The following is a 27,221-nucleotide window of genomic DNA, read 5'->3' as shown; positions in this document are numbered from 1 at the left end:
GAATAGATAACTCTAGAGTAGATGTGTGTGGCAGGGTGGAACAGAGCCTTGCATGTAAAGAGGGGGCAGGGCAAAACCCTGCTTGTAAATAAATGTATTGTGGTGTATTGCATAAATATTTAAACAAAAACAAATCTTGAACACAAACACGCAAACAAATGCCTTGCTGGTCTGCCCCGCACGAGTAGCAATTCCTTTCTTTTTTTTTACTTTCATTTTAGATTTTCATTCGCTCATTCCTCCTTCCAAACACCCACCCATTTAAATAAACATAAACACTACATTTGAAATCATAATACATTCTCCAGTTCCCAATAAACACCAAACAATACATTTATTTTAAATAATAATACAATACACCACAACACATTTGCCCTGCCCCCCTCTTAACATGCAGGGCTCTGTTCCACCCTGCCACAGATACTCATAGAAATCTAATTCTAAAGACATTTAAAAGCGATACCTAGAGGATCCTTCGGCTGACATGTAAAACCAAGGTCCTATTGTCAATGACTCTGCAGCAGCAGTTGTTGGTGCATAGTTCAACCCCTAGTCTCTGTAAATCGCTTTGGATAAAAGCCTCTGCTAAATGACCAATTAATAATAATTTATTAGCGATCCACTGTAACTTTCTGTGGGTGTTATACAGTATGAAGCTTACCCAGTATGAAAACTTATAACACTGTATTTGGCGATGTTTTTGCCACCAATTATTAATCACTACGATAAAGTTTAAAGGCTTCCCCCAGCTTCTTCCTTCTTAGAAAGCAGCATGGGGAAGCGGTTCTCACCTCCACTGAGAATGATGACAGAGATGAACACTGCTAGGTCGCTGTCGTCCAGCTCCAAGGCGTTGAACTTCACAGAGAAATCAAACTTGGGCTCCATGAGCTCACAGAACGGCTTGCGGAGGCTCTTGAGGAACTCGCGGGTCATGAAGCCCTGTCCGCAGGAGACCAGGGCCCCGTCCTTGTTCATGAGGGAAGCCAGCATGCTGAAGATCACCTCGTGGACACCGTACTTGAGGAGAGTCACCTGGTCGTTGAGATCCAGGTTGACGAAGCCCGGGATGCTCTTGGCGAACTCCGTGATTTCCCGGACTGCCTCTACTGAGCGGAACTGACAGCTTTGGAAAAGCCGCATCTCCATGTCCTTGTTCTGTTGCTGCCCCTGCTCTGGAACAGGGGGCTGCTTGAAGCTGATGTAATGCTCTCCAGCCTTCAAAGAGTTCATATCGTGAATCACAAAAGGCTGTGAAAAGACATTGGAGACACATCAGGATACAAAGTAACACATTCCAGCTGTCTGTACCATGCCTATCAATATAGCTGTTTGTCTATCTATAAACATTTTTTTTTATTACATGTACAAAGTTACATTTGCGGTACGACTGTATAAACAATGCAGAAAATAGAATCCATTTTAGTCAAATGTAAGACTAGCCCGTTTAAAGAGCTAGAACAAATCAACTCCATAGAAATCTCCACTGGTAAAAACAAGTTTTGACATAAAACACCATGGAACGAATATTAATAATAATAATACCAAAAAAAAAAAAAAAAAAAATCAAATTTGTCATAATTTAAAAATAATGCTGTTGCTTTTTTCCCCCCTTCATAACTATTTTGGCATTATAAGCAGTCCTTAAACAAACAGCTGTTCAGTCTCATCCACCCCATATCTTTAGTCCAAGTAGTCAAAACAAGCTTAAATAAAGGATATTCAACAGCCTTGGCCGAATATCTTCTCAGTAATACACTTAGTCATGTGTTATCATTAACTGCATGGAATGAGCCGTTACAATAATATGAAGCATCTTCTTTAGAGGACACTGGTTACCCCTCTACAACAACCAATCAGTGTCTTCAATTCGAAGGTGCAGTTTAGTACAAGGTTATGTGCAAACGATGGTGTGTTTTAAAATCTAAACTATATTTATCAAAGGGGTTATCTTCCAAGTACTTTATCTGAATGCTTGAAGTCTCATTAGGGTTTGCTACGTCTTATCAACTCCCGACTACAGAAAAATATGTATTACTGTACTTTAGAGGCTTGAGAAATGCGACACAAATTTTTTTCGGGGAATCCGGGCCTTTAAATTCAACTGTTCTCAATTTATTTTTAAATTTAAAAAAAAAAAGAAAGTAAGGTATTACCAATGCAGGAAATTATATGTTTCTGCTTCTACATCAAAAGTGAGTGCCTTTTTAGTTAATTGCATTGTTTATATTTGAATCTGAAGTGTCTCCTTTATAATGTATGTTAGGGAAAAATACAGTAAAACAACCACGACAAGCAGAAGTTTAACTTGCTGTCCGTCTTACTGGAACACTATTATTCACACAGTCCAGACACAATGTCTAAACCGCAACAAGAAACAGCTTAATGTTTGCTTAAGACAAGCAACATCTCATTCAGCCAATCAGAAGACAGGGTTTCTAGGTTGTGTGGCATGGCAGTATTGATAACCATGACATTTTGTGATACCAGACACATGCACTAGACACATGCACCTTTCTTTTCAGTGATTTACAACATGAACTTTAGCTCATCTCAGTCCATATTTACTATCCAATCCCGTTATAAAGCTCAGCTCATAAAATGTGTAGCGAATTGCAGGCCAGATCTTGATATCACTGGGTCGTGAGGTACTCTGAGGCAGCGTAAGAGGTACTCACGGCTTTATCTCCTGCCTTTCCCGTCAAGATGGCCCTTGCCTTGGATTTGGTGAGAGGAAAGGACTTGAAATATGAGTCATACAAGTGCTTGGCAAGGGCTCGGAGATCAGCAGACTCGGGATTCATCTGGTCAATATCGCTGGAGATCTCTGCCAAAAGCTTCTCCTTTTCAGCCTGGGGCATTCGGCCAAATCGTATGGCTAGGGAGAAACACACATCAATTCGACTTCTATGTCATTTTCAATTTATTTGAAAGTAGAAAACGGAAGTATTTATTTTTTTGCTACCGCTGTGGTGCTAAAAAATAGCACCCAAATGGAGATAATGAACTACCTGTCGCTGTTTCCATTGCACTTTTGCTAGTATTGTAATATATAAGGGAAAGCAAATGACATGCTGCCATAGCCTATGCTCTATTTCTGAAGTACTTGGTAGTTTTCGCCTTTGAGAAATGTGTTTTCCACTGCCATTGTACTGTATGTTTCACTTTTCTAATATGTTTGTCACTTTTTAAACAAATTAGCCTTTCAAAACTGTATTATTCATTCTAGGGTTCAATTTCTTTAAGGGAGGTACCACATGCAAACCCTGAATCTATTTGTCACTTGAGGTTTCAGCTGAGATTTTGATTCTATTACATAAGGTTAACATAATGATGCCACATCAATTCAGGCTACCTGAATCTTTAAAAAGTTGTATTCCAATTAGTGATGATGGGTATATTCTGTTTTGTTTATTTATATATATAAAAAAGGTCCAAACATTGTCATCTTTACACTGTCTATGAAAACAGTTTCCATTCTTCAATGGATAAAACTAAACCCTCCCCTAAAATCACTCTAGATTCTCCTTTTAGCACTGGGAACGTTCACATTGTCCAATGGTCTAATTACATACTCCACACATAATAACATACTCACACCTTTATTAAACTTTTTCAGCTCATTCTAATCAAAGCAACATGTGTGGTCCCTGGCAACTCTCAGATAATATTTTAGTTTCAACATAATCTCTGCTTTATCGTGGGAAGAGAACCTGATCACTGACTCATAGAAGTTACATTGAAAGAAAGCTTTGCTTTACTTCACAGAGAATCTGTTACTATTATTATCACAAGAAAAGTGGCTCAAGAAACGTCTTGCACTCCTTTTTCAGATTTTGTGTAATCTGAATGGCATTAAAACACATTTATCACTGTCTGATAAGTCACATTGACAAAACTAAGGAGTGCCTTGCTCATTCATGCGATTCTTTAAAGCATTTGTTACATTTGAAAGCTACAGTACATACAGTAAGAAACATGATGGGGAAACATATTTATCATGTTAGTAATTGACAGGGTACTCCAACACATGGGGGAGGGGAAGGGGGAGAAAGCAATTAAGCTAATATTTAATTCAGAGGCTTTTTTAAAAAACTTGTTGAATACTGTTTTATATTCACATAAACTTTAAATATTTTAGGACTAACTTTAAAAACAGTAAGCCTACTATAACTAATTCATCTTTTGAGTCATATAGGGGCATAGCTGAGGGTGACCAGTTAGCTGCTGTGTTGATTGGAGTTATTTTTTTCCAAGTCTGTCGTTTATTCATCTCAAGACCTCTGTAGAGGTCTGCAGTGTTTAAAGAGTTAGAAACAACCAGCTTCTGACTCAGCCCTACACAAATGCCACTTTTTACCTTTGCTCTGTTACCAAGCACTGACAAACATATATATATATATATTTTTAACTAAGACCTGCACCTGTTTTTGAGAGACTGGCACACCAATTCTGCTCTGTAATCAGCCACACAGGAAACAACATTAGCTTTTATGAGAATGCTATCACTTACATATGTGACACTCAAAGGTGTGAAAAGGAAATCGCAAGTAGGGCACACCTATATTCTCTAGGACATGAGGTGCCTGAGCAGCATGTCTGCAAAAACATTTTGTAGTTTGCTTGAGCATGAAGCTCCCTTCAGCCGACACTTGTATGCCTACCGTTGTGTGACATGCCCACCATGAGACACTTCTGGAACCTGCAGTACTGACATTTGTTTCTGCTCTTCTTGTGAATGCGACAGTTTAGGTCACACCTGTCATATACCAACTTCAACCTGATTGTTCTGCGGAAGAAGCCCTGTTAATAACAAGAGAAAGAAAAAAAAGGTTTTAGCAAACGGTCCATATTAACAAAATCTCAAGACCATGGCGTCGATATTCCACAAGGGGACAAATTCCCCACGTCATACATTTACTATGGAGTAGTCAATTTGCCTGCAAGTATAAGAAAATATTTTATTAAAAAAAAGACATGTCAGTAACATACAGTACATATCCCTCACTAATACAGATAACACATAAAGCACCTGTAGTAAATATTAGAAAAAGAAAGTAGAGAGCAATATCTGTATTCAATTAACTGCATTTTGCTGTGCATGCATAATTGAAAAGCTCATTATCAATGGGTTTACAAAAAAAAACACATAATATGGTAGACAATATAAAACACTCCTGATATCTGGGCCCCCTCTGTGTTTACTTCATAAATCTTCCACATGCATGTTACGAAGCAATGATATCCATATTGAGGAGGAGACTGATAATCTTACAGATGGAGAGATGTGGGTGTGGATTATCACCCCACCAACCACTTATTCTCACTTCATATTCTGGTTGTGAAACCCAAACAGCAAAAGCCTATGTCTGCAAAGTCATCTGGAAACTCTCCAATCGCTTGTGGTTAAGGTGACAGACTATCGGCTACTGGCTACCATTGTTTCAAGTTTCCAAAAGAAGAACTCATTCGCATTTTTTTTTTTTATCGCATACATTTTCCACCTTGGTCAAACATGAGGGCTGGGCAAGTTTCTCGCAATCTTTAAAAAAAAACAAAAAAACAAAGTGGAAGGAATACAACTAAGTATTTGTTCTTACGGACAGTTCAGATGCAGACTTAACAGAATAATCTGCACATTTAAGCTTTTTTTTATGAAATTGCTTAAAATCCATAGCTCACATTTCCGACAGGTTTACAGTGTTTGCAGTAGAATTTGCCAATCTGGACTTGTTACACAGTCAGAAATTCTTCGGTGAAGTAGTTTACATTAACCCATTGCCCCACTCCCCCCATCCCAGGACTCATTAATCTAGAAAAAGCTGGAGAAAACACATAGGTTTGTAGTTTTGATTTAAAAGGAGGAAGTGTATCATTGTTTCCTATTTCTCTAGACAGTGAGTTCCAGGGAGGTGCATATTGGGCAAACCCACCAGAAGTGATACAGTTATTCACAGGAACAGACAGAAAACTGCCATCTAAGGATTGCAATGAAAATGGGGTCAGCAGTTCTAATACATTTTGTGGCTCCAGGTTTTATAAGAAGGATCTTTTAGTTAATGCGAGAGTGAACTGCAAACCAGGGTAACTGTACAACAGGGTTTAAAAATGCAGTCATCAAAAAGACTACTTTTTTCAGGATCCAACTACAAAATCCCCTTTTTTTACTGCATTCATTTGCAGACAGTTTTCAGACAACCAGGAGGTCAGAGATTCCTGCCCATGACTAGAGGAGTATGCAAGGCACACAATATAAAATGAATAAACAAGGCCAGAAAAGTTTGAAACTCAGTCTTTTGGCATGTCACTTTCCAAGTGTTTTGAAATCAACTCGTCAGGCACCGAATTGGGTAAACATAAGGGACTTTCTCGTTATCCAATACAAGTGAGATTACAAATATGTTCCAATGGAAATGTCCAGAAAGGACCCTTTCAGGACAAGAAAAACAATGTGTATCCATGCAGAGATTTTTTCTTGATCGAGTTACTACTGTGCAGTAAACGATAAATATTTAACAGATGTTTTTTTAATACCGGTATGACTAGATTTAGACACTAAAGATAAGCCGGGTTCGACTAAGTAGACAGGAGGGCTCTGTAGAATATTTCACAAGTAATAGGAATTACCTTAATAATTCTTCCCAAAGGTACAAAAGTCTGATTAATAAAAGCCACCAGTGCCTAGATAAAAAAATGACTGGAAGGCCCCTCCTTGGAATGAAACTGTTTAAAAATGGCCAATCCATACAGTATTTCAGCAATTTTAGCAGAATGCACAGAGATCTATTTCACAACGCATCTCATGTGAAGAAGGACCTAAAGGTCGGATACAGTGGGAACGCTCACTGTATTTCTAAGGGAAGAAGATGTTAATGTTTACTGTTAAGTTGCATGTTTGAATGCATGACAATATATTTGAATAATAATGGCAATAACCGTGATTCCGCTAGCATTCACATGGATTTTCAACCATTATTATATATATTTTTTCACTACATATTTATTATTTTTAATAATACTGATTATCACTATTATGATTACACAATGCATTAAATGAGACTATGCAATACTGAAGCCATACCTTGCACCCTTCACATGCATGGACTCCATAGTGAAATCCTGAGGCCTTGTCCGCACAGACTCTGCACTCTACGGACAGTGTGGAGTTCAATGGGTCCTCATGCAGTTTTGTATATGGAAAGCTTTTGTCCGAGTACTGAGGTGGAGATGGTGGTTCAAGTTTTATTGTGCCTGGATACAAAAATAAGAAAAAAGGTACAGTGACTTTTACTCACAGTAGTTAACAAAACCTTAGAAACAATGTCATCTTTGCCAGACAATTCATGCATAAAAATACTAATATCCTGGTTGTATAAATACACTAATACAGTATAGGACCTGTTAATTATCCCCTAATTTTGTGGAAAGCTAATGTAGAAAATTCAAGAAAATAAATAAATAAATAAATAAATAACTACTTGGTCACGTGTAGATTAATTGATTCTGGCAGGGATCTGACAAAAAATTGTTCAAAGCAACAATTAATCACCCCGATCCAAAGATACTATTGGATATTGATCACACTACTCTTAACATGATGGCTGAGACAATTCTTGAAGTTTATATATGAAAAAATGGTGGCATACTTGTATGATGGTATTGTTGTAATTTAAAATCATATTTGCAGTCTAGCTCTGTCAGGTTGCCTCTCTCGGGAGGGCTGTAGTCGTAAGGCCGGTTGGAAATGCCGGAATAATCCACTGTCGTGTAGGGCTTGATGTCAAAAGAGTGGGAGTGGTCATCTAGCTCTGCCATGTCCACTGGATTCAGCCCAAAGCTCACTTGCCACATTGGCAGCTGTGTATCTACCATGGCTGGTCCTGTAAACAAAGGTACAAAACAAAAAAAAAACTTTTTTATAATGCTCTGGAGAACATCACACCATTGAAGTTACTGCACAGATGGCCATATTTATCAAGCAAGAGCAACCTCAAGGTTATGAGTCATGGTGCACAGCAAGGATAGCCAGGACTTTGTGATATTTGCCAAAAAACAAACTGCATTGTGTAAGCTTGAGTTTGTGCCAAATTAAATTAGTTGGTTACAACTTATTTATTGGCTGCCATAGTTTTGAAATAGAAACTTTTTATTACTCTTAAATTTTAGAAAAAGTAGTGATGGCATGATTGTACAATGTGCTGCATAATCAAATCAAAGCTAAAAAAAGTCTTTGTAGTCATTGCAAGTTCTTACTCAAACTAACAGTGCACAGGACAGCCTAAAAAACACAAACAGGTTACTACTGTCCATTGACTTCTCCGATTGGGTGGGTGCTAAAACTGTACTGTCTGAAAAAAACAGCTAGCAACCCATTGCAACAATGACATCAGCTCTAGCAATCTTTTGTTAACTCAAAATGATAATGGTTAGGAAATATTATATGATTTATAGTTCACTTTATTAGGACCTAGTAGCAAACAAATTTTTACACCACAAGAGGCTATGATGTGCCACATGCTCCACTGTGACATACACTCTGCAGGTCTCAGAGAAGTTATAGCTGCTAATTAGTTTACTTGTGAAATGGGTACAAACAAAATGGCCGGTGTGCCAGAAGACTGGACTACTACTTGGATGAGGGAATCCAAACAAAAACAGGACAAACAATAAATTACGAAGCCATGACAACCCCAGTTTTCACCAAGGGTGTAGTGTAGTGTAGTGGGGGCTGCATGTGTAGCAGATTGGTTTTCCAGCATTGGTTGAGCAGGACAGACAATATTAGCTTTTTCTTGACCTCAACTGAAAATTGGTTTGTCCTAGATTGCATAATAAGGCCATCGTATCATCTATACAAGTCCATCTTTGTTATGATTGTATACATGTTATGATACACGTGTGTGACGGGGTACGCCCGCCCCTATGTTGATTTGTTTTATTTATTGTGAATTATTATTGCTATTATTTAAATGTATTTTGTATTGTTGTTGGTGTGGTTTTGGGTTGGCAGGGAAGCAGACAATTATCTTCAAAGAGAACATGTGCAGAATGTGGCCGTCTCCAAATTGGTTAATTGCTTACCAACTTGAGGACGGCCACCTGTATAAAAAGTGTAGCAGCTGAGCGCTGCAAGAATGAGAGTTAATAGGAACACGAGAGTGCAAGAGAGATCCCTCACAAAGTAAGATAAACAACTGCTATCCGGCTGGCTGCATTCCGGACGATATTTGTTTTATTTTCCGTGGTCTATTTGTTTGTTTGGCCATCGTGCCTTTTTGTTTGTGTGTTCATGTTATTTTTGGTTAGTTATTTAATAATAGTCATTGGCGACTCACCCCGTAGTGCTTTGCCTGTGTATTTCCTGGTCTGACGTCACTCACCAAGCCAGCCTGCCACAATAACTGTTTTAAATAGGTTGTATATTATAAGGTTACTACAGTATATCTCAAACTATTACGTACATTTGTAACTTTTTTTTTCCAGCCATTGACAAACAAGATCTTTCTGTTTATCAGGTTCTACCAGTTCACACAAACGCATAACTTATTAGTAAAACTGCTGTGAGTGGCCTAGATTCCTCTTTGTTATTTTTCATGGTGCATTCCTATACATATATAAATGGATTCATGCTTGGAAATAACAGCACAGCTATCTTTATTTTGTGTATAACAACACCCTCATTTAAGACCATTTTTTTCCTCTGTGTTGAAATGCCTGTACTTCAAAATATGATTGATATTGGTACACTGATGATGCTAAAGAGCCAGACTGGCACCTTTTCTGTTGGCTCGCACATCACTTCCTGTCTGTCTCTACAGTTTCCTGTTGCTGAAGCAGGAATAAAGACACAAAAAGAAGGGGGAACCCACACTGGCGCCCCCCCACCCCCACCCACACCCATTCATTAAGTTAACTTACAAGTTTAAACCTCTTCCAATACTGTACAAAGGTAACACACATTATTGGATAGTCTCCTTAATTAGATTTAAGCAACATCTTGAATATCAATCTGAATGTTAATTACCAATCTAAACAGTGCCAGATAGGAATGAGAATTGTAAACAGGGCCCTTTACTCGTAACATACAAAACTACACTGAAGCACTTCGGAAAATAAAAATAAAAATAAAAATAAAGCTCAGTCCACAAATAAACAGAAAACTATTAAATCATGAAATCCCCAATGTGATTTTTCAGGGTGAGGACACAATCAAATAGTTTCGAGGCAGAGGTGTGTGAAGCAAAGCCTGAATAAAAACGTTCTTATCCGGCAGGATGCACAAAATTCAAAAGGAGCTGCTAGTCTCCGAGTTCCTGATTCCTTCATGTGGGCATTGTAGAAAAAAGAAGGAAGTAGAAAGAGATACATATCAGTATGAATATCTGCGTTTCACCTATTCTGTGAACCTGCAAGCAGAATTTGCGAGGCTGTGTGGTCCAGTGGTTAAAGAAAAAGGCTTGTAACCAGGAGGTCCCCGGTTCAAATCCCAGCTCAGTCACTGACTCATTGTGTGACCCTGAGCAAGTCACTTAACCTCCTTGTGCTCCATCTTTCGGGTGAGACGTATTTGTAAGTGACTCTGCAGCTGATGCATAGTTCACACACCCTAGTTTCTGTAAATTGCCTTGGATAAAGGCGTCTGCTAAATAATAAGAATTTGCACTTCAGCAACCCTGATACACTCATCTGACCTCATCCTGGAGTATTTATATAATGCAAGGCCACCTGTGAGATTGAGAAGAGATAAACCTGGTATCTCACTTGCTCCTTTGCCAGGATTGTGAGTTCATAACCAGTATAAAAAGATGTAAGCCTAAAGCCATGCTGACATTTAAACTTGGTCAATGGGTATTTTTGTTGATTAGTTGTTTTTTTTTTTTGCTTCATAATATCTGTAATATATTGATTCACTTTTAAAGCAGTGTTTTATTGGTTGTCAAAGCCTGTGTTTTCCTATTGTACAAAGTGCAACCCCAATAGAAAACAATGGCAAGTATTCTATAACAATTTACTCTCTATAGAATATAAAAGAAGAATCATATAAAACATGTATTAGCTGCTTGGTTGACCCCAGGTGTGAAAAAGGGGCATTCACAATTACAATGTGTATTAAATATATGTTCATTTATTTCCTTTAATTAGTTACTGTTCAACATGTTTACTAAAAATACTTGAGTCTAACATACACGATGAACTTACTTCACATAATACCGTGTCATATATACAGTGTAATATATTATGTCTTTGAAAGGCCAGTTGTTGCACTTTTACTTAATTTATTTATTATCATCAAAATATACTCTTTATAAATCAAATGCAAGAAAATGCTAATGATAATTTAGCAATAATAATTTACTGTTAACCTAAACCTCATCATCCTATTGGGTCAACACCTGTTCTGCTTGCATTGCATGTCCACTATTGAAAATGATGGATTCAGTATCTGGAATTATACTGACTCACGTGGATAGCAGTCTATTAAATCACCACAGCCCAGTGATGGAGATAGCACTTGCCTTATGCTGAGATTTACTCGCTACTTTCTTTTTGGCAAGCACATCTGGATGACATTCTTCAGTGAGATGGAAACCCTCTCTTTATCAGCTGGCTAAGCACAGACAGATGCAGCACCAGACAGCACTATGTCATTATGGCCCTGACCAGGGGGAACGGGACAGGGAACGGGGCAGTCTACAACTCTGCTGTTTAGGGGTCCACATGCCTACTCTGTCACGGAAAGTTCATGTTACATGTAAGCAGGGAAAGTCAGCAATGCCAAACCAGTAGCGTTTAGAAGTGAATGGAGGAGACTTCAATTCTCTGCATGCCTCGTACCACACCAAGTCATCCTGTGAGCTTGCTGGCAGACTATTGTAATTTTCAAGCGATATTAACTTATCTCATTGTATTACTGTTCCTAAGATTAAATTATAAATACATATAGAGGCTTTTAAAAAGTCACAAATACAACGTTTAATGTTAACACTGCTATTTTTTAACCCAGTTGTTTTTATTTGGCACTTTACCAACGCCTCGTTAGAATACAGGCACAATAATTAAAATAATCAACCCAAGGGCAAGTTTATTTTAAGGAACAACGATATTTAGTATCGCATTTAGCAACCTCACCTTTGCCAAAACTGCCAGCTGCTAATTAAACCTTAAAAAAATGCATTACCTAGAGCATTTTGTTATTGCCATGTACTTTTCTATTTAAAATTTTTAATTTTTTCCTCTTCCACCAATTTAATGCAAGAGAGCAAACTTCCTCTGTAACCCATTCGATATCATACCAAAAATCCTGAAGGACATTTTTACAAAGGAAAATAGTGACCAGTGCACTATAAATAGTACGAACTGAAGGCTCAGTAGATTTCCGGACCATCGATTTCCATTTTGCAATCAGGAAAACGGGCTCCTTGAGGAAGACCTTTGCTCTGTTTGGCCGACGCCAGGGGCTAGTGGTGCCAAACTACTAGTGTGGGAGCAAGCCTCCCCCAGCCGCACCAGCGGCTGAATCAGACTCTAATGACTTGTTTTTCAAAGACACACTCCCTGATCAGATGATGAAACATTCTTAACCGCTTCACTTCCACAAGACATATCTGTCATTTTGTTAGAATTATGCAATTCTGAATCACGCAATCATGCACTGCAGTTCATACCACATTCTACAACAGGTGAGTTTCTTTAGGTTTCAGGGCAGGGCAGGAATAAACCACAGGGTTAAGTAAACTAAACTGAAACATCTTCATGCATAGTTCACCCCCTAAGCTCTGTAAGTTGCTGTGAATAAAAGCATCTGCTAAATGATTTATTATTATTATTATTATTATTATTATTATTATTATTATTATTATTATTATTAATAATAATAATAAAGTTTTTTCCCATGTAGATGGAAGTAAAACAAAAAATAGGTAATTGATGTATTAATTAAAATATAACAATATACAAATCTGAAGATAAATATAGAGGTGAGCCAATTTAACATGTATTTGGTTTTGTCATTCGCATCTTTTAAAAACTAAAGTTAGTAGCCCTCTGAATGCATTTGGCTTCTGTGCTGTATATAAAAGAGAAAAGTGTTTCTGGTAATGCGATCAGTAATGTGCTGATAAAATACCATTATGACCACACTTAAACTTTAAGTGTTAATTAACATGCACAGTCAGCACAGCCAAAAAATGGTATGCATAATTTATGTATTTATGTTTGTATGCAATTTTCTCCATAGGGATAATCTTGCAGCATGTTTTTATATATATTTCCTCATATGTCTAAATCTCCTGCCAGAAAGCCATGGACACCGGAAACTAATCCTTCAATTTCAAATCACCACATGTTTTATTAAAAAATAATGCAATCATTCATTTGTACGATTTTGTTTCCCCTATTGGTGTTTTCCAATTGTATTTCCTAATGAAAATTAACTCAGAAAAGTGAAGGATAGACCCAGTGGGATGATAACAAATAGTTATATCAATCGTGCTTGGAATGAACTACTGTACTGTCAAACTACGCATTATATATTGAGTAGCTCATTTACTGTATATGGGACAGATGAATAAACTGCTAATAATTATTAGCATATTTAAAATGTGGCAAGTCTGTCTTGTAATCAGGTAAAAACACCTTCTGCTGATGTTTTACAAATGAATGCAATAGCTTACAAATATACTCAGGACTGATTTCACAAATCTAAGGCAACATCAGGGTCTTTGAAACCTATGTAAAATGTACCAGTTTGTCTTTTGGCACCCAAGCAACCATATAATTCTTAAGCGCAAACAGGAAACTTAAAAAACAAAACCCTAAACGTTGGCATGGCCGAGCGATATAGAGAGAAAAACTGTCAAACAGAAAGTGCTTGAAATGCAACAGAAAGCAGCTTTAAATAGTAATTGTTTATAGTTTTGTCACTCAGAAGTAACATTTAAATAAAATATGTTTATTTGCAGAGTTAAATATATTTATTTAAATGTTTAGTAGTTATCGTAATTAGAGACGCAATGTAATGTTTTACCACCTTTGTAACATCTCACATACTCAATTTAACGCCACTGAAGAACAAAGGAACATAAGAAATTTACAAATGAGAGAAGGCCATTCGGACTATCCAAGCTCTTTCTGATGTTTCTGCCTCAACAACATGAATAGGTTATTACAATTCCTAGTTATTACTAGTCATTCATAATTACACCGTACTTTTACAATGTTAAGAAATGATTAACTGGAGATTGCAAACATAAAACCTAAATGCTACGAGTCCACATTAAGGTAACATTATTTTTTTTATTTTTTATTTTTGTCAAGTGACATTTTCAAGCTGTTTTCAACATGTGCAAGTTCAAGAAACTTGATAGGAGGAATCTGGTGAAAACTGCTTGTTACTTGAACAGGTGCCAGAAGAAAGTTGCTTAAAGATGCTTTATGTTTCACAGCGTTTAAAAAGTTACAACACACCCACCCAGAGTCTAGTCCATCTAAAATAGCATATTCATTTATTACAAATGATGACACAGGAATGGAAACCCTTATGAATCACCTCAATCTCAAGTGTGCATCACACAACTTTATTGCGTTATACATCCCCACATGTTGCTACAACTGTTTAAATAATCTTTAAACTGTTTAATACCTGTCATTTTCATTGTTAACATCCTGGAAACCTTTTACGTTTATAACTTTAAAGTCTGTTTCAAAGCTCTTTTCAAAATGTCAGTTTAGTGCACTGGGGTTTGAGATCTGTCCTCTAAATCACTGCAGGCAGAGCAATTAAAAAAACCACAACATAACAACAAGTGCTCTGGCTTTTCTGTTCCGTACCACATCATGGATCGGTACTGCTGTGTTACCTGTTTCACAATGTGGGCAATAATCCTGACACTATCAGTGCACTAGAGTGGCCATTTTGAAAAGAGCTTTGAAACAGATTTAAAAGTTCTAAGTGTAAAAAGTTGTCAGGATGTTAACAATGAAAAGAAAAGTCACAGGTACGTTATTTGAACAGTTGTAGCAAAGCTCTATTTTTCGGAACCCCACTACTTACTCTTTAATATACAGAATTAGATAACACAAATTGCCACGAAACCCGTTTACTATAGAAATTTTAAGCAGCATTAAAATCAGGTCAATATAGAATGCAATATACTTTCAAAATTAAAAATCACAAACAAATACGCTATTGCAATAATTAGAAATAATGTAAATCCAGTACAACCTACACATTCAAGTCTGTTATTGGCTTACAAAATAGCTGGACGATTTCAAAAATAAATAAATAAAATCTCACCACAGTAATCAGAAACAATGACATTATTTTCTTTGCTAGGCCATGTAAGATTAATTTTCTTCATACAATAAAACTAGGTAAATAATAATATTTGCAAAAATTGAGACAAGTTTGCTGTAGTAGTTACTGCACTTGCAAAAGCATTTATTAGCCGTTCTTACCCTATGATTGTCAGCCTCTTCTCACCCCTAACGTTTACTAATAAATGTCTACGCCAGTGTCAGCACAAGGGGGAAACACAAGTGTAACCTGCCTAACAACATTTACTGTCAACCTTTGGTGCAACTGCATCTTTAAATAGGGACACGTAACTTGCTAGAGCATAAAATCAGTCAACTTTTCTACTCCTAAGACCTGCCCCTCCTTAGCTCTCTTACATACCCAATCACCAATACAGAAAAATCAAATGCAAACACCTGTAAAAAACTGGGAACTTTCCATACAAAATAACTGTGTTGGATGCACTGTATTGCTGGAAACCAGTTATAAAGTGCATGTTAATATCGTAACAGTACATAAAAAAGTAAAGTAACAAAAGTTTATAACAAAAGTATAGTAACAAACGTTTTCAATTATTATAACTGCTTGCAAAACAAAAACTAGGCTGTTTTACTTTTAAATCAAGTCACAGACAACAATACGTTTTTGATGCTATATGCAAATCCAATTAATCTGCCCCAAAGCAAATCAAATGAGCATTTATTTATTTTGCAAAAAAGCTTCAGCTGCAGATGTTATTGACGTGAAACTTGCAAAGTGTCTGTGTGGCTAGACTAGCAACCAAATAAACACACACACTGCTAAAAAACTTAAAATCTTAAAGAGAACTTAGAGGTAATAATAAAGAAAGCTTTGGCAAGAGATATAACAGTGTCGGTGTGGCTAGACTGTTAACTGAAAAAATCTACACCACAAAAATATGTTATATTTTAAAAGAACTTCAGGGTAATTTCAAAGCAGATACAAACATGATGTCCCCTTGGACCCCTGGCTACTGCCATTCAATTTCATGATTTTTAAAACTTGTTTAAACATCTGATCTTATGGTACTTTTAATCACAAGTTCAATGAATGTAAAATTGACAGGGCTGGAGTTTTTTTTCTCTCCACATTAAAGTAACATTAATTAAAGAGTTATTCCCATGAGCACACAAGTGTTCTAATCTCCACTGACACAGTCATATGATTGGCGGCAGGTGGTCTCACATGACAAATACTTCCTGTAATGTACGGCAGTCAGCACACATAGAGTAGAAGAATGGGTGAATCCTGTTCTGAAGGCACAAAACATTAGTCTGTAGTTTTACCGGACATTGCTTTTCTCCTGCACTGTAGTCAAGGATTGCATCATGGGAAAAAAATAAACTGCAGCAACGAATATCGCAAGTACTGTTTCATGCTATAGACATCAGTGTGCCGGTACTGCATGTCACATGCATTGAATTCTGTTTTAAGCACCGTAGGTTTACAGTTTCAAGTCTTTTTCTGCACCTCTAGGTTACAATGTATAAAACGCTTGTTTCTATGGCTTCTGTGCAGAAGCAGGTAATGTTACCACAGTCATGCAACTAAACTTCCCTGTTTCACATCACATACCTATTTCTGGATGCCTGAACCAGGATTTCCTAAATCTAGGCACAACCCTTCATTAACTTCCCTATTTCACTTCATTAAACAAACATCTAACAAGTAATTACAACTAGTCATAAAGAACGTCTAAAACAAAACAAACACCAGCCATTCATATTTCTATAAAAACGTGGTTCTTAACTAAGCCAACCTGTTAATAAGGTCACGGTTTTGTTTTTTATGTGTCACGCTTTGTTGAAGTTAGAAAGAAATTTTAGGCAAGTTCAAAGAAATGTCACTTTGCATAGTTACCACGACAATGCAAATCTGTTTCCACTCAGAAGGGTATAACTGTCAGGAAGTGGGTAAAGAACTTAATGTTTTTTTTAAATCTAGGAACCTAAATAGTTTTAGTCCTGTAGTCTCCCTTTGGTCTAGGTGAAGTCCATATCTAACGTTTACATATTGTACAGTTTCATGCAAAAACTGCAATGTATCCACTTTGCTTTTGTGTTTTTTTTCCTCCAACATGATCTGAAAGCCCAGAGCGGCAGGTACGGCACAGACTGACAAACCTCAAAGCCGGAAACAAGGGTTTTATGAGTTGAAGAGATGAATTTGTGAACTCCTGACCCTGGCAGTAGTTTCACTGCATCACAACGAATCAAACACATATTCTGTGGTGTGCCCAGCTGGATCATTATTGCAACCTTTCCAAATCACCTACCCTGGTTAAAGAAAAGAAGTCAGCAAAAGTGTTGTTTATGTGATGGAAAACAAGGTATTAAATTCAAACAAGAACCTCAATAGTACACTCCAAAGCATGTGTTTTGAGTATAGTAACGGCTATTAAACACAGTGAAATACAGTATGGCTTTCAAGTTAAATGTATTTTGTGTCTAGCAGGCTTGGTCTGGAGGCATCCTTCATTTTTACAATATTGAACAGCTTCTTCCGCCAGTACCCGCTCCCTTGCTAGTCTCCCTAATTCTAGATTTCCTCTGGAAGTTGGTGGGAGTAGTCTTAGGACAACATGACCTCATTTGCTGTGTAACTTCAAATGTCAAGTTTCACTGTGAATTATAGAAAGATTAAAATGAGTTATTTACTAATTGCACAATAATAACCATCAACATGCCACTCTAAGGCTAATTCATTAGAGCGTGTGTTGTACCCAAACTAATACAGCGTGGCTTTTTTAACAACGGTACTGTATTGAAATTACACAGCGACGAAAGTCCTTGTATATCATTATTTCAATGGTGTATAAATACATATTTCATGTTTTGTGAAGCTCAACTCTATCTAGATCAGAAAAGATTACAAATGGCTATATATGACTACACCCAAAATATATATGCAGAAAAACAAATTAATATAAATAGGGCAGCCTTGGAAAACAAAATGTAGCCTTCACACATGAAAAAAAAGAAATATAAATGGATTACCTGATTGTGGCAGTGATCTTGGAAGTTTACAAGACTTTCTGAATGAATCACACTTTATAGATTTTTTTTTTAAATGTGTTTAATTAAAAAGTGTTTTTATATTTGTATTACATGACTACAATAAAAGCTAACATCCAGAAACATGTCAAGTATCAGCACTCACCGTTTCTTGACTCTTAGGTTCCTTGACGTCTGGCAGGCGTTCTTTATAACTTTTCCATGATACCAGGCAGCATTGAACTTTTGGCACTTAGCAGTGGCTCATACCTTGTGGTTAATTTGCCCAACTAGAGGGAACTAAAACGCTCATTTTCTGATTTTGACACAGCATAACCCCAGAAACACTGCAGACAGCTAAGAATCATGTGTCTCTTGTGTGGCGTATTAGTGACTTCCTGTTGCTTCACTGTGACTTGAAACCATTGAGTTGTACTTCTCTTGATGAGCCTGAAGATATTTTAGTTTGGTGACATCAATACCCTGCAGTAGTCTGAGTCTGATAACTGATGGCTTCAGAATTAAAGTGTAAAGCTTAATTACAAACACTATCTGTGCATTTTTTCACCCTGAAAATGCTGTTCAAGAGTTCAAAGAAAAGCGACAAGATAACGGCTATGCTTCAAAAGGTGTTGTTTATTAAGAGACAATTTAATTACAAAAAAAATGACTTGAATTCCTTCTTAACGAACAACACCCACTTAATACAGTCTTGTATGATTTTAATTTTCAATTAATTAAATAATAATAACAATATACACCCTATGCATCCATATTAGACTAATCCTTAATTCAACATGGACTGCATCTATATACAGTACACAAAATAAGAGGTTTCAGCAAAATCCAACCAGGATATTGTTTAATCTTTCTTTTTTTATGTCATTTAAAATTCTATATACCCTCCCCCCAAAAAAAAAATTGTATATAAAAGTTTTTTACTAAGTAGCACTAATTACATTGTAGTTACACACATATTATTTGATTAGATTTTTATCTGGTATGACTCTTAGTAATTATCCAGTAACTAAGTAAATTCATATGCTAGTACCATGCAAATAATGGCACCAAAAAGAAAGTGGGCCTGACATTTGAATTCATTGTTTTAATATGACTCTAGTAGATCATGGCACAACATAGTATGACCTTCTTTAGAATGGTACACGATCCAAGTTCCTACAAAATTACATCATTAAAAACTTCCCTGGACGTATGTCATGGAGCTAGATTGCAATAAACTCAGTGTCGTAAGAGGGACATGGACATGAATACCAGTTAAAATCGCACAAAAGATCATTATTATGAAGAAAAGTACAATACCTTACAGCAACCTGGGATATACAGGCATTTCAAACTCCAGATGGTTTAAGTACAGTACCCCCTCTGTAGGTATGAGTTGACTTTACTACCACAAGGCTGTAACCACACAAATCTATATTTATAGATGCTATTCTTTACCAAAAAGGACTCCTGGGATTCCAAAGAGCCTATTGGAAATAATTCAATAACACATTTTTGGCAAGTGGTAAGCATCCCAAGATTGTTATTGTACAGCTCCATGGGAATTTAGGTTTGCACAATATTTTAAGTGCAACCTTTTCCCTAATTTCTTTTTTTAGAAATGATTTAAAGGCTTGATTACTCTACTGGGAGCGGCTGTGTTTCCTTCACAGATGAGGAAAATAGCAATAGCAGTCAACGGCCTTACACTCCTCTCAGTGATGCAACTGGCACTGAGACCTGCAGGACCACGCCACAGCATTCCTCGAGGTTCACAGGAAAGACATGTGCTGTATGAAAGCTATACACAGAAAGTTAATATACACCCTTATTGAAAGGTTCATTTTTGACCTCACTGACTGCAATTATTTATTTATTAATTTATTATTAGTTTGGATGTGTAAATGCTGGCAGGGTCTGCTTTTCTGCCTGTTAATTCGCTTCAATCCTACTCTACTTGAAGGCTATCAGCTTACAGTGTTGTATGTCTTTGCTCTGTTCTGCTGCCTATTGTCTAAACAGGGAGAACTGCCCACTCGTTTGTCACATTAAAACATGGGTCAGTTACGTTGAAAGATTCGGCTGTGGTGCGTTAACGTAAGCCTTGCCAAAACTGCATTTTGAAAGCCTGGCTTTTGAAAACCACACAACAGTGCAACCCAGGAATCCAACACCTACTATTACATGTGAGGTAATGCTTTATGAAACACCAGCTTACACAAAGGAAATTCTAGTCAAAAGAGTTATAGAGAAATCCACAGCATATCCGCAATCCGCTAACTTAACCCATCGAGTACCAAATGAGGACAACGGCACTTAATGGGTTACAGAAGACTCCTTTAAAAGTTGATGTCAATAATGGCTCTATTTACAACTAAAATAGAGGTATCACGCTATGATAACAGCGCTATTATTCCTGATAAAAATCCCCTTGACATTGTCCTTTTTTATTTTGACATGGGTTTACAGGAAACTGCCGCATCAGTAGTGGTGCGGCACCAGGTTATGATGAAATAGCCTTCTTCCATACTCACACAATACTACTGTGTTCCAGTTTGTATGTTAGAGTGCACAAACCTGGAGACCTGGTATGAACATGGTTCTATCAGATAATCACCTTACAAATACTCTCCATTCATTACATAAACCATACCATATGCTCTACTGCACTTTATTCTTAATATTGGTCTGGTTGACATAACCTGCTTGAAATATCCTATCTGAGTTACCTCTTGGAATTCCCTTCAAATACAAAGCAAATTTAAAACAGTTCCATTACCACTGGCCACATAACTCATGCCAGTTAACAATATTCATTACATCAGACTTTTCCCTCTTTGCAGTGAAAAGGTTTATTATGAATAGAAACAATTGTAATTGCAAATGTAGCAGCATATGACAGAGTTATATACTATAATATACTGTATATAAAAATATATGCTAACTACCATGCAAGACTCACATATGGACTGAGTTTTACTGGGGATCTATTGCCTTGAGGTTCCAGGGTAGTTTACAATGCTGAAGCCAAAGGCTTCATAAGAGCATTTTTTTTTTTATTAAAACACTTTAATAAAACGAAAAAGGAAAAAAAAAAGGATTTGGCAGTGAAACCCATGCAGTAGTTTGTTAAGACTGTCCTCAGTGTATTATTCAATGTCCTCCAATGCCAGCTGTCTTGCTTGTAGGATTATGTTTTTATAACCACTGCAGTGTTCTTGGAGTCCTTTTCGTGTATAAGAGAGTTTAATTCCTCTCCCGAGAGATATCTAAATCTTTTTGAAATCCAGAATTCAAACATTCTGGAAAATGCATTAGGCAAGGTGGTGGGGGTTTGCCATCAGAGGCGTGTAGTGTGTGGACCTGTCTATTGGAGCCACTGCTTTCATTAACATGCAACTGCAACCAATCACATTACACCTTTAAATTACATGTTTAATACATTGACAAGGGTGTTACCAAAAATCCCAAATTCTGAAGTGAATTACATGTAGTATCTACAGGAAGAACGACAAAGAATAATGCAGATAGTAGCGGGCCAAGAGTGAACTCACTCAAGCAGAACGAGCTGCCAAGAAACTGATTCACCGCAACGAGGTGTTTAAATTATTCTGGATGGATATGTAAACATAGCTTAATGATTTAATACTGGCTAATTCCTACAGGGAAATTGGTGGTTGGAGTCTGTCATCCAGAATGTCCCATAAAATTAGCACTTTTTGTGAGTATTCAAATAGGAAGTTACAGCCACCCCTTCTCTTATAAATCCTGAGGAGAATCGAATTTCTAACAGCAGTGCACAGGCATTCCTGCTATTTCTAAAGGGGATTCAAATCTGTTTCAGATCAGCAGTTAAAATATATTACAGTGACTCGTAGGATATTTAGATGAGTTAGACTAATTGTCTCTATGCTCAGTATTGTAAGAAACAATGTAAAATCCAACGAGCAAATGCTTATACCAGTTACCAAGCTCCCTTTCATTTGGAACAGCTTACCCCTTTACAATAGAGATGGGTTTTCTTTAAATGTAACTGAATGTTCTTTACAGACATTGCTTCCCCAGTACTGAGTGTGATCGTGGGCTGCTGCCTACGTCTTTCAGAAGCCTGTAGCCAGATTAACAATGCAGAAGTGAATTTAAAACAAAGCTGTGGGACTGATTCAAGGCTATAAGGTTATGCGCTTTATAACGTAATGCACGCCTGAACATTCAGTCTCCATTTCTACTAACAGGAGGCTCTGCTCCCTGCAGGTAACCCACATTATTGATCGAGGGTGGTTCAGAAACTTGCGTGTGAGCTCAAACATAGTGTGAGAAGGACTCGGAGGCCTCCTTAGTCAGACTCTGAGCTGGGATTTGCTACAGCGGACACACCTTTCATTTACTGCTGCATTTATAGTTATAATTCACAGAAACATATCTCTCCTCTGTGTAAGAGACGACTTAAAGAACACTGGTTAAATAAATATTGCACAATATTTGACATACACTTTACAACATAATTATATACATATATTATTGATCTTACTGCCCTTCCCAAGAAAAACTTGTGCTTTCCCTTTACCTTTTTCTTTATTTTAAAATATATATCTCAGGAAAATAAGGCGGCTCCTATTGCAGAACAGTTTGGAACATTCCAGGTTTTAATAAGCACTCGGTTAGGCTAGCCCGAGTTGTTTTCTCTCTATAGTTATATTACGCTCCCCGAAAAACTTGGTATGACTCAAACTGCTATACAATTGGAGTCCTATTTCCATCCCTGTATATTTGATTTGGTATAATGAGATGTGTTTGTGTTTGAAACTAGTTTTATGTATATTCTGAATACCTGAACAATGAACCAATGTTATACAGGCTCTTAATTAATAATGCATGTTTTATTTCAATTAACATTAGTCTCAGTGCTGTATGTTTTTATTTTTACAATAACAAAAGAAACATTTCAATCTTAATTAGTGCAGTAGTCAATTACCTCTGGAGTCTGTTTCTTTAAATGACTTGGGGGCAAAAAGCGATTAGTACTTCAGTCAGTGACAGTGGGCACTTTAATAGGCCAAGTTACAACCTACAAACAGAGGCAGCAGTGGAGACAGCATTGTTTCCTGAATCCAGTCCTGGGTTCCCCCTCCAGGTCCCAACACATTAGTGTGAGTTAGTCTGCATTACCCCAGACCACACTGCATGACGTCAGTCCTGTGCTGTGCTTCCCTAGAACGCCACGTTTACTGACGATAATGTGTAAAACTATTACAGCAGCAAAAGATTAAATTAGTCATATGAGCCACTATAATCCACGTGTCTATTAGTCTTAGTGAAAGGGTGTTTATTTATAGGAACGTTTGGATCATTCTGACATTTATAAAGAGAGTAGTCTCAAGATAACATCATGAGGCCAGTTATTTTCAAGGGTGGCCTGTTTTTAAAGTTCATGGAGGAACCAGATAAAGAAGACAGCGTACACAAAGAGGAACTTGTAGGCCATGTGGTCCCCTGACCAATGATTTAATTTGAAACATAAGTCTGATTCATCACAATGACCTACAACGTGAAATAACTTTCACCATTTACAATAGAAAAAACAAAACATGGTATAATTCTAGTACTCATTCATTAATTATATTTATTATAATCATTATCACAGGGAGTTTTTGAGGACTTACAATTTTAGGGCTATAGGAAGAAACTGAATGCAGTATTTGGATCAGAAATTGCAGTTGTACACCCCTAGCGGCCATTTTGAAAACCAACTCCCTTCAAAAATTCTCCCTTTAGAAGTGGTTGCATCTGCTGTAATAGTTAGTAAGCGAGGTAAATAATGATCTAAGCAAAAATAACTATAGAGAAAAGCACATACTAGGATATTAAACAGGTAAGAAATGAATTATAATGGTAATATAAAAATGGTATAAAGTATCCCTTTAATCAAGTTCACAATCACATCTTGTCATTTTAAAGCCATGAGAAAGGCAGGATGGATGGCAGCACACAGTCTAAATCCCATGACCATCCCTGAATAAGAAGTTCCTTGCCAAGTGGAGCAGAGATTTTAAACAAAGTTAATAAATTCATACAGAAAAACATAAAGTACAGCTCAGAATCTAGTAGCACATGACACTGCAAAAAAAGGGTCACGTTCAAAAATTATTCATATCAAGAAAATGGGAATTACGCAAATCCACTGAAAGCACTGAAAATAGAACTTGTAAAAACAGCGTCATAGATATCCATAATGGGAAGTCCTAATGTAGAGAATGTCTTACTTCTTGGTAATGCAGGTTTCTTGTTTATTCCATTACTTCTGTTTTTGACTAGCAGAATCACAAATTTCCTCAGAATATCACAATGTGCGTTTTAATGTTTTAAACACATCAGCAAAACTTTAAAAGATGTATTCAAGAGGCTCAAAGGGTTACAGTCAACCCTGCATTATTTAAAGGGGAATGGCTCATTTGTCAAAGCCATGGGGTTAGTAGTTGAGATGCCCTTACAAAGTTAAGCAAGTATCCAGAGGCACCAGTATCAATTGTACTGTCAAAATCAACACGATAAAGTGTTCTCTAAAGTACTTCGTTGATTTCATAACATACATAAAGAAGGTTTAAAATAGTTAAAAACAGCCTGATTTAAGCCCCCTTTTTAAGGGTTTTCTATTCTAAAATCCAATTTTTATATATACTCAATACTGGGTGCAAACTTGCACTAAAGTTTACGAAAGGAAACCGACACAGAGTAGAAAGTGATTTAAAAATCGATCCTGCTTGTTTCCAATTGCAGCAGATAGATATCAACTCAATCTGAAGCAGGAATCGGACAGTATAAGCTTGAAATACGCAGTGGGAGAATTCGCCCAGTCGCTCTAATGGATGACGTTCTGACAGTGCAGTGTTGAGGACGTTAGAGGCAGGTTTTAAACCATGGGCAGAGGAGCTCCTATTTGAATTATTTAAACATGTCTGCAGCACTTTGATCTGCGGCTGTTCGGATCAATTTCTGAGTGGGAAGTGTTGCTGTGTCTGCCAGTTTCTGGGCACCGCAGATCATTTGCTGCGTATCTGGTACAACGATTCAGGTTCACTTCTGAAATGCATCCAAATTAGGAGGGGAACGTCCTAGAGTTCTGTCACTTGGCCCAGAACCATTGTACCCAGCTGACGTTCCTTTCAATATAAATGTATAAGACCTGAATACAGAGGGATACAGACTGACCCACCTGATCTATAAGTGTCACTAAATATTGAAAGTGTCAATATTACAGATTTTCATTCTTTGCAGTTATTTGTTTTGTGATTTTGGATTTGAGGACTAAGAACAGCAGTAGATTTAACACATTGAAACTGCATGCTCAGGGCAGAGTCTTTGACATTGAATCAGAAGAACACAACTTTGTATCAAACTTGAATATTACAAAGGCACTTGCTTTAACCACACACTTAAACTTAGTTCCTGGCTTCTGCTGTTTATAAATCAGGTTTAAAATGGCCAGACACTGCTTGCTTTGAAAGTTTGGGGCAAAAAATGAAACATCTATAATGGGCTAATCAGCACAGCCTTCTGTGCTTAAAGTAATATAAAAAATGCATAGTCACTGCTGTGAAGCACTTTCTAACTAACCATTGCATAACACCACCAGAATTCCAAGCCAGCAGTATCTGATCTAATTTAACCAAGAGGTTTATCATTGGAACAGGGTCCAATGTAATTATAATAACCAACGTTTTGTCCACTGTTTTTGCCAGCAACATCAAACACTCAATATGGGATACTTTTGCACTGCTACTTTTTTTTCACCGGGATTCTTAAATTCCATCTAATTGGAACAGTCCATATTATGCTGAGTCATCATTGGATATTAGTCATTTTTAGAATTTAGAGGGTCAACCGACTGTCTTACTCTTGTAAACACCATGCTGTAGTTGCAGCCAGAACCCTATGGCAGGTACAAATACATTGAATTAGCATGTATAATACACTCAGGTGGGAGTCTATTAATAACTGTTTAAGATGTAAATATTAATCTTTAATTTTATTTATTTTAAAATAATTACACACATCAGAAAAACCCTGCAGGTTGGCACAGCTAGCTTTGTAGTAAAGTTGCCTCTTGGTTATGTATTTGGTTAATCACGTCCTTAATGTTTTTGTATACTTTTAGAAGTTTTGCTTTCTATATATTACATACCTACATACCTACATTCATCATACATACACAGGTTAATGCATTTAACTGGTATACAAATACTATAGCTGCATAATCAAGTTAGGGGTTACTCTACCTATTACAAATTAATGCATAACTGAATTGCTAGAGTAAAAGTTTTAACAATTTGAGCACAATATTACTTACAAAGATTAAAAAAAACTTACCGCTTAATGAAATATTTGGATTGCTGACAGTGTAATGACAATCCTGCATGTGTTAATCCTACCTCGCACAAACATACACTAAGTTCTATGGTAATAATATAATCACAACTTGTCAGTGTCAGTTCCTGAGACACCACTAAGACGTACTGTTGTTGGAAACATACCAGGTGATGCAGTGATAACACCAAGCTAAACTCGAATACCAACAACTTTTACATTAAATATCAGGTCACTTGTTTAAATAAAAAAAGGGGTACTAACCTGCCCTGGTGCTTTAAATGTGGGTTTAAAAGTCTTTCACTTCCTCTTTCAAAAGCAGTCACTTCTTTTCATTCTAAGTTTCTTCAGAAGCCCAGACCACCACGCGTGTTCTTAATTTTTTTTTTTCTTAAGTGTCACTGACGGTTGCACAAATGAAGGGTTATGGTAATTAAGCGAGGAGCAGCGACGTTGACTGATCTCAAGTTGTGCAGCGCTAATTAGTAGCCGATTGACAGAGCGGCCGCTGGACGTCTCAAAGTCCTGAAGTTTTTTCCTCGGTTTCT

General features: G+C 37.0%; 1 protein-coding gene across 1 annotated transcript in view; it reads right to left on the bottom strand.

The window, feature by feature from the left end:
* LOC117413933 (peroxisome proliferator-activated receptor gamma-like) overlaps positions 1–27,221 on the bottom strand; it is a 32,336-nt gene extending 5,115 nt beyond the window's left edge. The window contains exons 1-6 of the mRNA XM_058999826.1: positions 26,938–27,221; positions 7,647–7,880; positions 7,082–7,251; positions 4,665–4,803; positions 2,679–2,878; positions 792–1,251 (exon numbers count right to left, since the gene is read on the bottom strand). Of these exons, the coding sequence (XP_058855809.1) occupies positions 792–1,251; positions 2,679–2,878; positions 4,665–4,803; positions 7,082–7,251; positions 7,647–7,872 (1,195 nt within the window). The 5' untranslated portion in view covers positions 7,873–7,880; positions 26,938–27,221. The remainder of the gene's footprint in view (positions 1–791; positions 1,252–2,678; positions 2,879–4,664; positions 4,804–7,081; positions 7,252–7,646; positions 7,881–26,937) is intronic.

Source organism: Acipenser ruthenus, chromosome 25 (genome assembly GCF_902713425.1).
Source record: "Acipenser ruthenus chromosome 25, fAciRut3.2 maternal haplotype, whole genome shotgun sequence".
Lineage (NCBI taxonomy): Eukaryota > Metazoa > Chordata > Actinopteri > Acipenseriformes > Acipenseridae > Acipenser > Acipenser ruthenus.
The sequence above is the reverse complement of the archived record's forward strand: the minus strand, read 5'-3'. Positions and strand labels throughout refer to the sequence as shown.